The sequence below is a fragment of the Benincasa hispida genome, chromosome 10 (assembly GCF_027475165.1).
Source record: "Benincasa hispida cultivar pf3 chromosome 10, pf3_genome.v1.1, whole genome shotgun sequence".
Classification (NCBI taxonomy): domain Eukaryota; kingdom Viridiplantae; phylum Streptophyta; class Magnoliopsida; order Cucurbitales; family Cucurbitaceae; genus Benincasa; species Benincasa hispida.
This window is the reverse complement of record NC_143487.1, coordinates 61,547,977-61,565,816: the sequence shown is the minus strand read 5'-3', so window position 1 is coordinate 61,565,816 and position 17,840 is coordinate 61,547,977. Positions and strand designations below refer to the sequence as shown.

Here is a 17,840-nt window from a genome sequence, read left to right as displayed (position 1 = left end):
GATCGAAGATGCAAAAGAGCAACGCAATTGTGGAGGATCCAAACATGTGTACAGCTGACCGTTATGCATTTCTTATGGGATTGATTGCGTAACAGAAAGAATATTCATTCCACCATTTCTGGAATTGCCATAACAATAAAGTGGGGTCCACACTGTAGAGAGTCAAAGCTGAGCCTATAAATAGCCTCTGAAATTCTATTGCAAAATATACTTGATACAAACATATTTTGATATTTGTATATTGAGAGAGAGACTGGTCTGAAGAGCCTGATCGGAGAAGATCCGAGAAGATTTAAGAGACAAGGCCAAGAGGTGAGTCTCAGGGCAAATCCTTTCTATCCCCGCCGTGGAAGCTCTGTACCAAAGTTACTTCTATCGGACGAGCAAGCCTGAGAAAGAAGCTCTTCTCTACATTCACTCCATCCACCGGAAAGCACATCCACCATCCAGATCTGTGTCAAGACGTTGACACTTTTTTGTATTAGTTTCTATCTCTTTATCATCAATTGTATTCATCTTCTTAGTCTATCATTCACACCATGTATCAGATGCTAAATATTAGTATTGAATGTCATGATCATTTTCATCTCCATCTTTCTGTCTATTTCCATTCCTCCATTAATCGCTCTCTCCATGATGTTTTTTTAATCCCTTGGTAATTAGCATGAATCTAACAAGTAAATTAATCTGTGCTAAAGAAATGAATATGTTTAGCTAAAGCATGCTAGACGACATCTTCATCTGTGAGAGCAGAAGTGAAGATGCCATTCCTCCTGTCGAGAAAAGGTTGGAAGAATGCGTTAACTAAAGCGAGAAATACTTCCAGAGATGGAAGCAACCTTGCGTTCATTACGTTCATCCTTGTTTCACCACAGAGATGTGGAAACACGACCGATCACTGAGAGGTGTATACCAAGGGAAAGTGGAACCATAGTTATATCTTTAACACAATTAATAAACTTGTGATGTTTATATTAATTACCCTTTCTATCTCTATTTCATACATAAAGACTTGCCAACGTATAACACAACCCTTTGTATAATCTTCACAGTCAGTCTTAAACTCAGTATCATGTATCAGTATCCTGTATCTTGTATCATATTAGCTTAGGTTTACTTTTATCGTATTTTATTTTATTATCGCAACTTTACTTTACCGCAATATTTTACTTTACTACAATTTTAAATACCTGTATAAACCAATATTTTATTAATTGAAAAACCCTCGGTCGCATATATCACGAACGTAATGCATTAACTATGCAATCCCTGTATTCGACCTCGGATCACTCCGAGAAACTTGCAGTAGAATTATACTTGGTTTCAACGCAAGGAAACTTGTGACAATGCATAGCATACTACCAACATTTCATTAATAACGCATACATCTAGAAGTAGTAACATATATCATAAACTTGCGTTATAATCATCCATGCATTGTGTGACATAAGATAATAAGTTATATTCTATGTCTGTCATTTTCCTAATCACAATATTAAAAAAAGAAAAACTCCATTCAACACTATACATTATAAACATAAATATAAATAAATTATTTTATATATTATAAATATATATATATATATATATATATATATATATATATAAATATAAATATAAATATAAATATATCAAATTGGGATGGGGTCGGGGACGGGGCAAGGATACTGTCCCCGAGGACGGGGTCTCGAAAATTTTCTCGGTTTGACCCCATCTTTGGTCAAACCGAGGATTCCCCGCCTCGATCGGTGCGAGTCCTCCTCGGAGAATTTTGCCAACCCTACCCTCATGGAAACATCACTTGAGATCTTTGAGTCGCCGCATTCCAATGGAGTTGTATAGTGATGTTGCCATTTTCTTCAAGATCATGAGTGTAGAAAAATCTTGGTGAGATGTGCTTTGCTCTATCTCCTTTAATATATCCACCTTTGATTTGGGATATGTATGCCATGTTGTTTTCGTATAATATTGTTGGAAGATTTTTATTAGAAGACAAACCACATGTTTCACAAATGTGCTGAGTCATTGATTTTAGCCATACACATTCTCGACTAGCCTCGTGAATTGCAAGAATTTCAGCATGATTTGAGGAAGTAGCCGATATGGTCTATTTCACTAATCGCCACGATACAACAATTCCTCCACATGTGAATAGATTATCCGTTTGATATCTAACTTTGTGTGAATCGAATAAAATCTAGAATCTGCATAGTCAACAAGATCAAAATTCGATTTATTTGAATAAAACAAACCCATATCAATAGTTTCTTAGAGATAATGGAGAATAATTCCATTTCAATGTCTTTTTTTTTGAAGAAAAACAATATCTTGCTAATAAATTTACTGAAAATGCAATATCTGGTCTTGTATTATTAGCAAGATATATAAGTGAACCAATTGCACTAAGATATAATACTTCAGGACTAAGAAGTTCTTTATTATCATCACGAGGTCGAAATATATCTTTCTTCACATCTAGTGAACGAGCTTCCATTAGAATGTTCAATGGATGTGCTTTGTCCATATAGAACATTTTCAAAACTTTTTCTGTATAAGTTGACTGATGATCAAATATCCCATTTGCTAATTTCTCAATTTGTAAGTCAAGACAATTTTGTACTTCTGAGATCTTTCATCTCAAATTCTTTCTTAAGATATTCTATTGCCTTTGGAAGCTCTTCAGAAGTTCCGATTATATTTAAGTCATCAACATATATAGTTATAATAGCAAATCTTGACTGTGATTTCTTTATAAAAACACATTGACATATTGGATGGTTTTGATGTCATTATTTCAACAAATATCCACCCAAGCGATTGTACCACATTCGTCCTGATTGTTTCAATCTATATAGTGATCTCTGTAACTTTATTGAAGACAATTCCTGAGAATTTGATCTATATCTTTCAGGTACCTTAAATTCTTTTGGGATTCTCATATAAATATGATTATCAAGAGATCCATATAAGTATGTTGTGACTATATCTATAAGATACATGTCCAGACTTTCATACACAGTTAGACCAATTAAATATCTTAATGTAATTGCATCCACCATGGAGAATATGTCTTCTCATAATCAATACCAAGTCTTTGTAAAAAACCTTGTGCAACTAGTCTTGCTTTATATGTTGTGACCACATTATTTTCATTTCTTTTCCTCACAAATATCCATTTGTATCCCACAGGTTTGACACCTTCTGGTGTTTAGATTACTGGTTTAAAAACCTGACATTTTGAAAGTGAGTTTAATTTTGCCTCGATTGCTTCTTTCCACTGAAGCCAATATTTTCTATGTCAAAATTCTTCAACAGATTTTGGTTCAGGATCCTCATTTTCAAATATAATATCAAGATCAACATTATATGCAAAAGTGTTGTCAATAACTACATGACATGAGTTCAGTTCCATCTTTTTCCTGTCATGATATAGTTGATTGAAATCTCATTATTATCTTTAGGTATCTCACCTTCCTCATTAGTCACGTCATGAATTTATTCATGGGTATTTACATCCTCAACCAAGTCTTCTTGACTATTAATTAGTTTTCTTTTTCGAGGATTTTCACCTTTGGAGCCCGTGTCTACCACGCTTCTGGCATGTTCTAAACTCATTGGTGACAACTTGCTATGTCGGGATATCAATTCTCGATGGAACATTTGCAGCTGATATATGTGATTTGGTTACTTTGTTTGCATCTATGAATGCATCTGGTAATTGATTTGCTATATTTTGTAAATGAATTATCTTTTGAACTTCAAGTTCACATTGATATGTACAAGGATCTAAATGGGATAATAACGATGTATTCCATGTAATTTCTTTTTCCAGCTTCTCAATTCCTCTCCCTAATGTTGGAAAATTTTGTCTCATTAAAATGACAATCAACAAATTATGTAGTAAATATATCACCGTCAGAGGTTCAAGATATTTGATAATTAATGGGGAATCATATCCAATATATATCCTAACCTCCTTTGAGGACCCATCTTAGCACGTTGTGGTGGGGCAATTAGAACATATATTTCACATCTAAAAATTTTCAGACAGGTAATATTTGACTCATGGCCATAAGCTAACTGTAATGGCGAGTACTTATGATAAGAGATTGGCCTAAAGCGTACAAGTGACGTGCATGCAAAATAACATGTCCCCATAAAGATGTAGGAAACGTAACTCTTATAAGCAATGATCTAGTAATTAACTTCAAATGTTTTATAAATGATTATGCAATTGACATACAATAATTGTTAAAAGCTTGGAATGTAAATTCACTAGCTTTATCAAGATGAATGATCTTAATTGTATAATCAGGAAATTATGCTCTTAGCTTAATTATTTGAGCAAGTAATCTTGCAAATGCAAGATTTCGACTTGATAATAAGCACATATGTGACCATTTGCTGGATACATCTATTGATACCATAAAATATTTAAATGGTCCACTTGGTGGGTTAATAGGTCCAAATATATCACCATGTATTCGTTCTAAAAATGTAGGTGATTCAATCATCACTTTAGTTGGTGATGGTTTAATTATCAATTTTCCTTGAGAGCAAGCATCGCATGATAATTCATCAGATTGAAGAATCTTCTAGCTCTTCGATGGATGTTGATTTGAATTCTCAATAATTCTTCTAATCATTATAGACCCTGGATGACCTAATCTGTCATGCCAAATTGTAAATATGCCAGGATTCATGAACTTCAGATTCATTATTGCATATGTTTCAATTACTCGTATATGAGTATAATATAATTCAGAAGATAAAACAGGTAATTCTTCCGGGATACATTTTTCATATGAGACAGTAGATATGATATAAAGATACTCCATATTATTCTTTCTATCAGTCTCAATATGATAATCATTGCAACGTATATCTTTAAAACTAAGTAGATTTATCTTTGATTGACTAGAGAACAATGCATGTCAATTGTAAATTTTGTTTCTCTAGGCAAAATAATATTCGCTTTTTCAAAGCCTTCAATAGGTTTGTATAACCTGATATCATATTAATTTTTGCTTCTAACATTGTCAGTTTGGAAAAATATTTTCTACTTGTGAGTATTGTATGTGTAGTTGCACTATCTATCAGACATAGATATTTTTTAGTCATCCAACATATGAAAATAATCCAAATTTCTCTATTAAAAGAAAATAAGAAAAATAAGAAAAATAACATTTGGAATATACAAAGGTTAACATCTACTAAGAGAAGAAAAAAAGTGGAGATGAATAAAAAAAATTAAATCTAGATACTTTCAAAGTCAAAGGAAATACTTGATGTTCCATCAATTCTGCCGATTTTCTCTTTAAGAGATTCAAAGAAGTCTGTCACATCCAAATTTGTTATATGAGATGGGTCAAATATATCATTATCCTGGTATGCAAAGTTTTCTTTTATATTTTTCTCTTTTTTCTTCAGGGAGGTTTGATAGAGATCAACTAAGTGTTTTGACGTATGACAGGTACATGACCACTGCCAAGTCATTCCACATCGGAAGCATTTATTTTCAACAATTTTTGAATTCTTATCTTGTGGGTTTTTCCTTTGTGATTATCATTTTGTGTGGTTCTTTTGATATTTGAATGATTAGAACGACAATCATGTAAATAATAATTATTTCTTCCTTTGCCACGATCATGACCTCGACTGCGACCATGATCTCGACCACGATTATTAACATTCACAACATTCACTTCAGGGAATGGTGTTGTTTTAGTCAGTCGAAATTCATGATTTTTCATCTATGATTACTAAAATTTACAATATTCACTTCAGGGAATGTTGTTGCTCTAGTTGATTGTGATTCATATTCTTTTTAATCAATAACTCGTTATTTCATTCAGCCACTAGAAGACATCAAATGAGTACAAAATACTTTTAAAATATTTTTTTCGATATTGCTACTACAAGAGCATATCCAAAATGTAGAATTTGTCTTATCTAACATATTGATTTAAAATTTGGAGTCTCAACAGCAACCATTTACGACGAGTTTTAGGAAGAAAAAATATTTTCTGATGATCACATTTTTATGACATCCAGGTGTATTTTAGCATCAAACACTAATGAAAAATAATTATTACAGTTAAAATCAAATGCTACAAATTCTAATTTTATTATATTTTTCATAGTAATACTTTTACAAAATATTATATTTATATTAGAAATTTAATATATATCAAATATGTAAAACAAAATTTAATTTAATAATTATAACGAAGAGATAAAAACCAACATACCTTTAGGACCTACCTTTAGCGGGGACAACAATAGAAGCTCGTGCTGATAACGTGTTGTAAACGTGAGGAGTACAACAGGAACACATATATCAATAAAATATAATATTTATAAATAAATAAAATATAATAATAAAATAAATATACTAGAATAAATTAAACATAATATATAAATAAACGAAATAAAATAAAATAACAAAATATAAAAAAAGAAAATTTTCTAAATTCTCAACTTTCTCCAATTTTTATGGACTTTGCCCAATGTGTATATCTCTTCTAAAACACATCAAATGTCACTATTTATAGGCAATTTGGCAAGTAAGAGTGGATTATATGGATACTAATAATGTGTAATATTGAGACACATAAACAACACTTTAAAAAATAGGAGCATGACACATAGTCAATGTCTAAGCACAAACATCTATCTATTATCACATTATTATTATAGTCAATATTTATAATAATAATGTAATTGTTCTTTTCATAGGGAATCTTAAAATAGTGTTGACCATCTCACACCCATTGATTCTATTTCCCCCATATAATTAAGCAAACACTATCATTAGAAATGAAAAATTTCAGTATTTTCGATTTTCACTCTCTTGAAATAAATTGGGTTAATTCATTGGTCGATTGATTTTTTTTTTCACCCATAAATAGGATTATGTGAGGGAGTATATGAGCATTAAGAAAAAGAAAGAAAAAAGAAAAAAGAAATGGTTACCAAATCATCCTTTGTTAGTTGTCACCCAATTTTTTTTCCTTCATCAAATTTGAACTCCAAAGTCAAAGGGACAAGGGTACATGCCTCTGAGAACAATTTTATATTTCAAAAGTCAACGGTCAATGTTCTTTATGGGTAAACAATCATTGAGAAGAAGAAATGATCATGGGATGAGATTTTTGATTCACATTCTAAGCAAAGAATTTCATAACACCTTCCAACACACACAATTTCAAACATTGATCAATTCAAATACAATTCAAAATTGATTGTCTTTATCCAACTATTATTTTATAAATAAAGTCAATTCTCTTTTATTCTACAAATTAATTTGTACCCTTTGAAACTTGTATCACTTTAACTTTCAAATTAATAATTGTATAAGTTAAAAGTTCCAATTTTCTTTACGTGAATCGATTTAGGCCCTTTAATTTGTTATGTATATGTTATCATGTCATGTGCGTTGATCATCTATGCCATTGTGTCGGCTATGAGTTACACCTTATATGTGTGATATGTATGTGTAACCAAATGTTATAACTCATGAGATGTTTGTTGTTAAAATGATGAGTATATTGATGGTCTATGTGATACGAGTGTCTCAACACCTAAACTTTTATATGATACATCTGTCTGACAAAAATACATATGATAGATTTCGTTAGGATCACTTATTGAGTATTTTAATAATACTCACCATTTCCATTTTTCTTTTCCTTAGTAAAGGCAAGGTGATCGACATGATGTTGCTGTATGAGTCTACAACACTGTTTTGAGTTGAGCTTGTGAATTATGGATTTGGTATCATCATTTTTTATTTTAAATGTATGGTTTTTGTCTTGTACAAGTGCTATCCTTGGAATTGGTCAACATTTCGCTTTTGACTTTTGCATTATATTTTAAATTGCGATTTTAAAGGTCCAAAATAACTAAATATTATTTTATTTATAAACCATTGGGAGAAGTTTTCTATGGTTAGTTTCAAGTACAGTCAATTATTATTATTTTTTTTAAATTTTTTTTCAAGATTTTTCATGCATAGTAACGCTCAAAGTTTGGTGGTAAATAGTTGGGTTGTTACAAAAGGTTTTAGGCTAGAATTCACACATTAAATTATTATTGGATTATACACGAGAGTGATAGGAACGATAACGATTGAAAATGAAAAATCCTAATATTATGCATATTTAATTGATTGCAAGATATTGAGTTAATAATTATGTCTGAGAAAAGGGTTGAGCTTGATAGAGGATAGCTGAATACTAGACTTCTATGCGTATCTTAGTGAGTTAATTGAACATTTTGTAAAGAAATAACAGACATCTTGTAAGGAATAATAAAGAACTATCAATCTAACAATCAGAGGAAAAAGAAAAGAAGGAGAAGACACAGAATTATAATGGTTCAACCATAGACTTAAATCCACTTGGAAAGGAGCTAAAGATATATTTACTTTCTTATATAGAATTACAAGAATCCACACACATAACTACTCAGTACCCTTATTATTGCTTGCTTAATTTATACAAGCCAGTAATTACAAGTGAAGGTATAAGCATGTCACTGTTGTATGTCACTGTAAGTGTAATGAACATTTACAGTTACTAAGGTCAAAGAAAAAGTTTTTATTTTGACGATAGGTTTGAACAGAGAAGTCAAATCAATCACATGGTGTAACTTCTTAAAAAACAATGACTGTTTAAGTTGAAAGAAGATGAAGTGTGTCGCCACTTAGTTGAAATGGATGTACAACATTATCTTTAATGTTGGGGAGACATATCCACGTTGTTTGTTTATACCTCAGGGATATAGAGATTTATCTCATTAAACAAAGTGCAAGCATTAGAGTTCATTGAGTTTATTTATAATTAAATCAAAAGTTACGAGGGTTGAGCATTACACACCTCAAATGTCATGAACAATTTCTCTGGTGGACTTTATCTCCTCACGCTCCAAGTACTTCATTGAGGTCGAACTTCATCTCCACAATATATTTTTTCTATAACTCGAAGATAGGAGCAAAATTTGTGGGAGTTTTATTGGAAAAAGAGGAAACAGTTAAAATTTGAAAGAATTTAGGAGAACTGTTCTCTCTTGAAAGTACAAGAATTAAGATTCAACATTTAAAAGTATAGTGATTAAAATTAAACAAACTTAAAAATATAGATACAAAAATTGTATTATAATCTAAATTTTTCAGGCACCTTACTTATTAGTAAGTGAGAATGAATTAATAAGTGTGTTTCTTTAATTATTTAGAAAGAAATGTCTTTACTTCATATTTTGGGAATGATTGTCTAATTTGAAGTGGATTCACTTACTTTTTTTTATTTTTATTCCTAGGACAAAAAAGAGATCTATCGGACGAGAACCTATATTTTAATAAGTAATATTTGGATGCATCTCTCTACATATTCTTCTCTCATAATTCATACAAAAAAATTAGTTAAAATATTTCAAAAAAGAAATAAAAAGAATTTGTCACGTGACAAATTATGATTGAACAACTTTATAGGAGGCACAAAATAGATGAGGTTCAAAATGTACTTAAATATCTTTCTATTTTAAATTAGAAATTCGTCAGTGGATTCCATCAACTGTTTCTATACTTTTTATTTTCAAGGACAACATGTTAAGAATTTCAACTTCAAAGATATTGTCAATTATGATTCCATTACTTATTAAATCAACACACCATTTCTCCATTCCCATTATTAGCATGTTAACCCGTCTCACAAGCTATTAATTTAGAGAAATTATTTTAAATTACAAAACTGTTGAAAATATTTACAAGTAATATCAAAATATCACAATCTATTTGTAATAGATCGTGATAGACTATTATTTGTATCTATCATGACACAGATAGATACTCGCGGTCTATCACGATCTGTTGTAGATAGATTGTGATATTTTACTATTACTTGTAAATATTTTGATTCTTCTTTCAATATTCGAAAATATTTCATTAATTTATCGATAAAAACGTTGTTTTCTCATAAAAATAAATTTACTGTTAAAGACGCACATATACATACATAATACAATATATGAGACATCAAAGTCAAAGATGCATATTAACGGATAATTATTAAAGACCACAAAGCTAGAATACTATTTTTAGGTCAAACTATTATTATTATTATTATTATTTGTAATAATTATGTAAGGTCAGTTAGACCTTTTCTATTAATTTAAACTTATTTCTACAACAAATAAGTCAGAGAGGCACTCGTTTTGTTTGAATAGAAGTGAAATTTTTTTTGGATAAAGCTATTTCATCAAAACCATATCCTTCAACTTTGACTTCACCCCTACTAAAAAAAATGAAAGAAATTAACTATTTCTGATTAAATTATAAGAAAAATACTTAAATACATCTCGATATTATATATTTTCGTGTATCCTATCAAATTGTCTAATCACAATTTGTCATGTGACAAAATTTTCCAAATTTTCTTATTTCCTTTTTTGATGTGAGTGGTGAAAGATGATGTATAAAGATGGGTACATCTCGTGTTATTCAAATTATAATATTTTATAACGTAATATTTGTCATTCAATTACTAAACATGGTGTAAATATGTATTATAGATTAAGAGGTTAAAAATTCAAAATCTTTCACCTGCGTATGAATGAACATGGAAAAAAAAATAACGAAGTTTGAGATTCGAATTCTTCTCATTTAACTTTCTTCCTTTATTTTTTTCAATCTTTTTATTATGAAGAGAAATAATCATCCTAACTAAACATTCCACCAATTTAATATGTAAGATGGTATTTTGTTCTTAACATTTTATTTGGTTGGATTGCATATTTCATTCGTCATGTAATTACTTACATGTATATTTCGATTTCTATGAAATTCACAAATGAAATTATTAGTAGTAGTGTAGAATTATCAATATTTTTTTTCAATCAAAGCAAGGTTAACTCAACAGTATGACATTCCTCCTTCGAGATTGAAGGTTTGACCTATTCTCGTAGTTATTGTATTAAAAAATACATTTTTTTTCAACCAACCATATGAATTGGAATTTTACCAAAATAAGAAAATAGTTGGATTCATTTTGTTGCAAAACTAAGAAAAAAGTCAGAAATACAAAAATATAAAAAAAACAAGAGCACAAGGCCGCTCTATTCAGGTGAGCTGTACTCATTAACATCCGGCGTCCATTGCGGCACCGGAAAACCCCCATCGCCGCCGTGATCATCACTCCACTGCCTCCCATAAACAGACGGTGGAGATACCAACCCGACGACGGACGACGAAGGGGATGTCATGGATGAGGACATCGGCGTTTGATTATAGAGATTGACGGGGGATTCGGAAACGACGACATATTGGTTGGCTGTGGCGGGCGGCGGGGAGGTTCGGAGTCTGACGTTTTCAGGGAAGTTAAGTTTGGCTTTATTGCCTCGGAAGCGGAGGGCAGCCTCATCATAGGCGGCGGCGGCGGCTTCAGCAGTGTCGAAAGTCCCTAACCAAACTCTGACGGCTTTGAATGGATCTCTAATCTCCGCCGCCCATTTCCCCCATGGCCTTTGCCTCACTCCTCTATATCTTCTTCTTCCTTCTTCATCTCCTATGTTTCTCTTTGTTTCTCTCTCATATTCGTATATTGCGGTCACCACATTTCTTCCATCTTCTGTGGACAAAAAAATTAAAAAATACTTAAAAAAGAAAATAGAGAAAAACTGTAGTTAGATACCTAGATGAACGACAAGAACATAAAATATATACCTATTTTTTTAATACAGGTTTGTATCATAAATGTACAAGTAAAAAACTATAAGATGCCTCGAATCTGAACAGGATATGTGTAAATTTTCAAATGGACAGTTGCAAATATACGAGTCCAAAGTATTAGTAAATATAGCATAATGCAAAAGAATTTTCAATACAAGAACTTGTATCTAACTCTAAAAGTCTATTAATGATAGAGTTTATCACTAATAACATTATCTGTGATTCTTAGAAAATATTGTTATACATTTAATTATTAACTCTAAAATACTGCCATTGTAATTACCCGTTCGAATCTATATCCAAAGAATTCTGTCACACCATAGCAAACTGTGACAATTTTATTTAATAACTTAAAAAAGGCTTGGAATCAAATTCTTATTCTCAAGTTTATTTTTTCAAATATAATAGTTATATACAGTGATATATTTGCCATAATCTGACTGGCATACAGTTTTGCACTGTTAATGCACAAGCTAAAAGCTATAAAATTAGGCTAGACCTTTGATTAGAGAATATGTAGGTTACATCCTACCAATCCAGTCACGTTTCTGAATAATTTTGAAATTTTGACTCGAAAATCTTCAGTTTAACTTTTATATATATTAGAAAGAAAAGAAAAAGAAATGAAAAATATACATCCGGACTGCATCCATATTTTATACAATCTATTTAAGTGTCTTGTTAAGTATCTCAAATAAAAAAAATTCAAATGATCTCCCCATATTTATAAACTATGTAATACGTTATCTAATATATCTAATCACAAGTTGTGATGCACCTAAATATTTCTCAAATTAAATGATGTTACCATTGAAAGCAGGGGAATAATGAGAAGTTGAAAGGGAGTGTTGAACTTCATGGTCTTGACGTCCTCTCTTGTGGGAATTATAGGAAGACGAACCAGCGGACGGAGTTCCGCTGCTGCTGCCGCTGCCGGGCGAGACCTCACCGGCGACTACGTGGGTGAGAGCGGAGACGATGACGGAGGTCTCTTCATCTCTATTTAAACTAGAAAACGATGTTGAATGATGAAGCCATTCATTTTGGTCGGAATAAAAATCTCTGCTGGAATTCGCCACCTTCGGAATAACAGTAATAACGCTCATCAAAATTCTTGATTTTGTTGGATTATTTCCAAACAGAGATATTGATCAACGTTGAGAAAAAAGCTTGTTGAAAATGGATGTGTTTTAATTTGAGCCAATTATTTATAATAATCGAACAAAATTAGCAGCTCACCAAGTTGGCTTTGACTTTGAAAAACGTTACATGTTATTTTTCTTTCTTTTAATAACCACCGCCTTTCCCATCCCTTCTCATAATTCCTTCCCTACGAGACAGATTGTTCAAGAAGCTTCATACAATGTAAAATTGTGATTTTACTCTGGTTTAATCATTTTGTACAATTGGGTGTGTTATGACGGAAATGAAATGGACAAGTTAAGAAAATTAAAAAAATTAAAATGTGAACCGTAAAAACTGATATAGAGATATACGTAATTAACTAATAATGTGTTAATTATATCTACTAATAGAGGATTAACAATTTTATTATTAAAGAAAATTATTAGATTATACATATACAAAGGCACCTGAATATGGTTATAAAAGAATTTATGTATAGCCCACCTCTCTAAAATCGATGGTCAAAATCGTAATAATATAGAATGCTTGTACAATTTAATGGCCCTAAACCCTACCAAGGCACTTTGTTCAGAACGCCAACTAATAGATTCAAGGCATTTCAAATCGGATGAGTAAGAAAAAATTATAAAAATATATATACATATAGATTTCAAAATTATATTATAGAGTTAATAGTGAGAATGCAATGTAGATCTAAAAAATTCTCATCTACAATTTTTAATGTCGCGTTTGGTAAAAATTGTTTTTTGTTTGTTTTTTTTTTTGCATTTTTTTTTTTAAATATTAAGTCTTTTACAGCTCAATTTCTTAAAATAGTTTGCAGATTTCTTAAGTTAAACAGTTAACTTCTTATAATAGTTTTCAATATTTGACTTGATTTTTTTATATCATTAGTAAAAATAAAAAACAAAAAATTCAAAAGTAGAAAGAGTGTCTATAAACTTATCAAACAATGCCTAGGAGATAATACATTCACACTGTGATAGTGTTTTAAATAATTCGTTCAAATTGGTCAATGGTTCTTTTCTCTTATAAATCTACTACTTTTCCTTCCATTTGTATACACAAATTTTAAACTTAAAAGAAAGATTGATTATGTACTTCGACTCTTAACATCAATGAGGATTGAAGAATTCATAACGATTAAAAGTAGTGAGGAATAGAAAAATAGATAAAGAGATTTGGTGAAGATATCTATAATCAATTAAAACATCTACTTCTTTCTTTCAAGAAATAAAACACAAATATCCTTTTTTTTTTCTTTTTTAATTTTTAACAATTCTTTTAGAATACTCTTTTTGAACAACAATTTCATTGACATTTAAATAAAGGATAATACTTGAGTACATCTGTATCCTTTCTCATTACTCACATAACAAAAATATTAAAATATTTCAAAAAAGAAAAAATGTAAAATATTTCACATGATAATTTGGTGAAATGTACAAAAATAGGTGTTGTCTGGGATGCAGCTAAATATTTTTCTTATATAAATACATGTCAATTAAAACAGAGGAGAAAAAAAGTTTTGAATGGACAACTAAGATTTAAATATTATTTTGTTTATGCGGTTTCAATTTTTTAGAATTCACGATCTTTGTATTCTAAAAATATTTAGTTTGATTCATGTAATTTCAAAATATCTCTTTGGTCTCCATATTTTAAAAGGATATCGTTTTGTATCTCTTCATGTTCTTTTATCACTAATTCAGCATTAATAATATGCTCAACACATTTCATGAAATCTAGCAATAACTTTTGCATTAAAAGATTTTCATAATATTTACATAATTTATAGGTAAAATTTTTAAAATAAATAAAAAAAAATTGTCAATGTAAATTCAACAAATATATTGAAAATTTAAAAATCAAAACGAACCAAAATTGGATAAATAAAATAAAATAGTAAGAAAATGGATTGAGTGTTGACGTCAATGTGGTGTGAAGAAGAGGAAATGGAAGGGCAGGGCAAGTAGGGTACAAGTTGAATGGGGAAGCATTGGGCCTTAGCCAATAGCCATTTAATGGGTTATGGTAAAAAAGAACCATGTGGAATCCAAACAAACTAAAACCGAAAAAAAAAACGTGTTGTCGAAGCTTTAAGAAACTTCCCACTTACCCTTCACATTTTTGTTTCAGAGTTTTTATTTTATTTTATTTTATTTATTTATTATTATTATTATTATTTTATGAGAATTCACACCTATCTAAATTCTATGTTTATATCACAGTTTTCAATCATTTGTCAGCGAATAAACAGACATTCTTGCTTCCCACGTACAAGAGTTTTCTATTCTTTTCCAAAACTATGAGTTTTTTCTTTTTTTCTCTCTATCGATTTTTCATTTTATATATAATTTCATTTAGAATGTAATTAATTAATTAATATTAATTTAACTAAATTAATATAAATATTTATTTTATTAAATTAATAATATCTATTAAAATATTTACTTGACTCACGTTTACAATAAAAATTTATTAAATGAATGTAACTATTTTTTTTTATCTAAATTATTAATTAATTAATTAACAATATTTTAAATGTATTTAATTAGTAAACTAAAACTAGTTAAATTTAGTTAGTAAAAAAATTCATTTTTCAATAATAATAATTTATTATTTTATTGTTTTTTTAAGTAATTAATCAATTACTTATTGATATTAATTAAATAAAGGAATTGACCAACATGAACATTCAAATTTCTCACCTCTCTATATTAATTATACATGAAAAGAAAAATGTATTTGTTAAAAAAGTCAAATCCTTACTAATAACAAACTTAAAAGAAAAAAATATATCAAATTTGATCAAGCAGATGATTCAAGGTAAATTGACTTAGAAAAAAAAAGTGTTTTTCAAAAAGTCATTTTCATTTCAATATTTTTATATAAAAAGGGTTTAAAATAAAAAGACTCATGTGTTTGGTTACGCTTTCTCAAAAGTGTTTATAGAAATTTTTTTAATTTGGTTTGCCATATACTAAGTGTTTATATTAATGTTAAATTACTATAAGGGACGATTAAGTATTCTAAATTAATAATTTCAATTTTGTATTTAAAAACACTTTTATTGCCGAAATTTTTTTAAAGCATATGATTGATCCCAATTGGTCATTAGGATTAGTTGTAAAAGTTGCTCGTTGGAGATAACCAATGCAGTTGGTCACTGGAGCTAATCATTGAGGTAGTTGTTGCTAGAGTTAGTTGTCGGAGGGGGTAGGTTGAGGTGGTCACTAGCATTGGTAGCCAGAGTTGGTTATCGGAGTTGATCATTAGAAGTGGTGCTAGAGATGTAGCTGCCAAAGTTGATTATTGGAATTGGCCACCGAAATTGGTAATTAAAAGTGGCCTCTACCGTTGCCAGAGTTGGCCCTTAGTGGTACTCAAAAGAGTTAGTTATCAAAGGTTGCTAGAGTTGGTTGCTAATGGTATTCATTGGAGGTGACCGATAGAGGGTGGTAGTAGTCCCCGACAATCATGATTGAAGTGAGCTGATAGAAGATTAGCAAGAGTATTTATTTTATTATTATTATTTTTATAATTTTATGTATTATACATAAAATTAAACACTTAACTTTATAATTTTATGGAGAGATTAATCATTAAAAACTTAAAAATAATTTTGATTTCCTAAATTCATTTTTTTCAAAAGTTATTTTGAATGATCACTAAACATTTCAACTTTTTTAAATGGCCTTTTTCAAAGATAAACACTTGAAAAGTTAAACTACACATATCCGAAAATCAAACTCATCAACAAGTTTTGAAACAAAAGCACCTAATATATATATATATATATATACACACACAGATCTCTCCCATGGATTCAATTAATTTTGATAAATTTAATCCATTTTTTAATAAAAATTTTGACTTGCATCTCTTCAACACCAAGTTGAAGGCAAGTCGAAGCTTTGTCCATTCATTTCTTAATGAAATGTCTACAAGCTTTTGGAAGATGCGGACATAATATATAGCGACGCGTTACTTAGTTTACCCAATTTGTCCCACCTATTGGTTTTATCTTCTTGGGGTTGCCAACTTGAGCCTTGGTTCACCCTACAATTATTTAGGGAGAAGCTACTTTCATTGAAACTTTTTTTTTCCAATCTAATCCATTCGAATTGATTGGTTTGGTTTTATTTGGTATGTTTTTCTAATCCATTTTATACACCATATTTTATTTATATACCGATTAAATAGATGAAAATTGTAAATGAAAAGAAGAATAAAATATTATACTTTTTGCTTTGTGATTTAATTTACACCATGTAATTTTGCAAGTGTAATTGTTTATAGGATTGAGTTATTAATTTAGGATATATTTGGGCGTGATTCATACATTTTTATGAAAAAAAAAATAATTAGAAAAAGATATGTTTTGTTCTTTGTTGACAAGAAAAAGAAAAGAGAGAGAAGCAATAGAGAATGTGACAAACCGGTGGACATATTTTAATTTGTCACATTATATCATTTTTTTATTTATAACATTTGACTATTTCATAAATTAATAATACAATTTGACTTAAAAAATACTTAGGGTAAATTAGTGGATGAGAACTCGGTTGGATTATAGCCTCATAAGATTTATGAAATTGTTTGGAAAAAAAAAAGTCCAGGGAAGAAATTCAAACTTCACATATTTCGTTAAGCATACATGTTTTATACCATTTGAATTATGTTCACTTTCATTTAAAAAAAAAATTCTTACTTGATGCTCTATTTTAAGTCACAGAATAAAATAGACAAAGTAATTAAACTCCTCTCTCTCTATATATACATGCATACATACATATATATGTTGTAGATGGATTTTGGAACCAGGGCTAGAATGGTAAACAAACAACAGAGGGAGAGGAAGAGAATAAGACTGAAAGGGGAATGGGCCTTGTCGGCCTTGTTGGAGTTAGCATGTAATTAGCAAAATAAAATAGAATCATTAAGCACTCTAATTCATCAATTTTAC

General features: G+C 29.9%; 1 protein-coding gene across 2 annotated transcripts; it reads right to left on the bottom strand.

The window, feature by feature from the left end:
• Window positions 1–11,012: 11,012 nt before the first annotated feature.
• Window positions 11,013–12,906, bottom strand: LOC120088827 (ethylene-responsive transcription factor ABR1-like). Of its 2 annotated transcripts, none has more exons than XM_039046275.2 (2): window positions 12,534–12,906; window positions 11,013–11,621 (listed from the first exon to the last, which is right to left on the bottom strand). In XM_039046275.2, exons 1-2 carry the CDS (start codon window positions 12,829–12,831, stop codon window positions 11,113–11,115), a joined length of 807 nt encoding a protein of 268 aa, XP_038902203.1. In that variant the 5' UTR covers window positions 12,832–12,906; the 3' UTR covers window positions 11,013–11,112. The 2 variants fall into 2 exon arrangements, with proteins under 2 accessions (XP_038902203.1, XP_038902202.1); XM_039046274.2 differs by having other exon boundaries at window positions 11,013–11,624; window positions 12,534–12,905.
• Window positions 12,907–17,840: the final 4,934 nt, after the last annotated feature.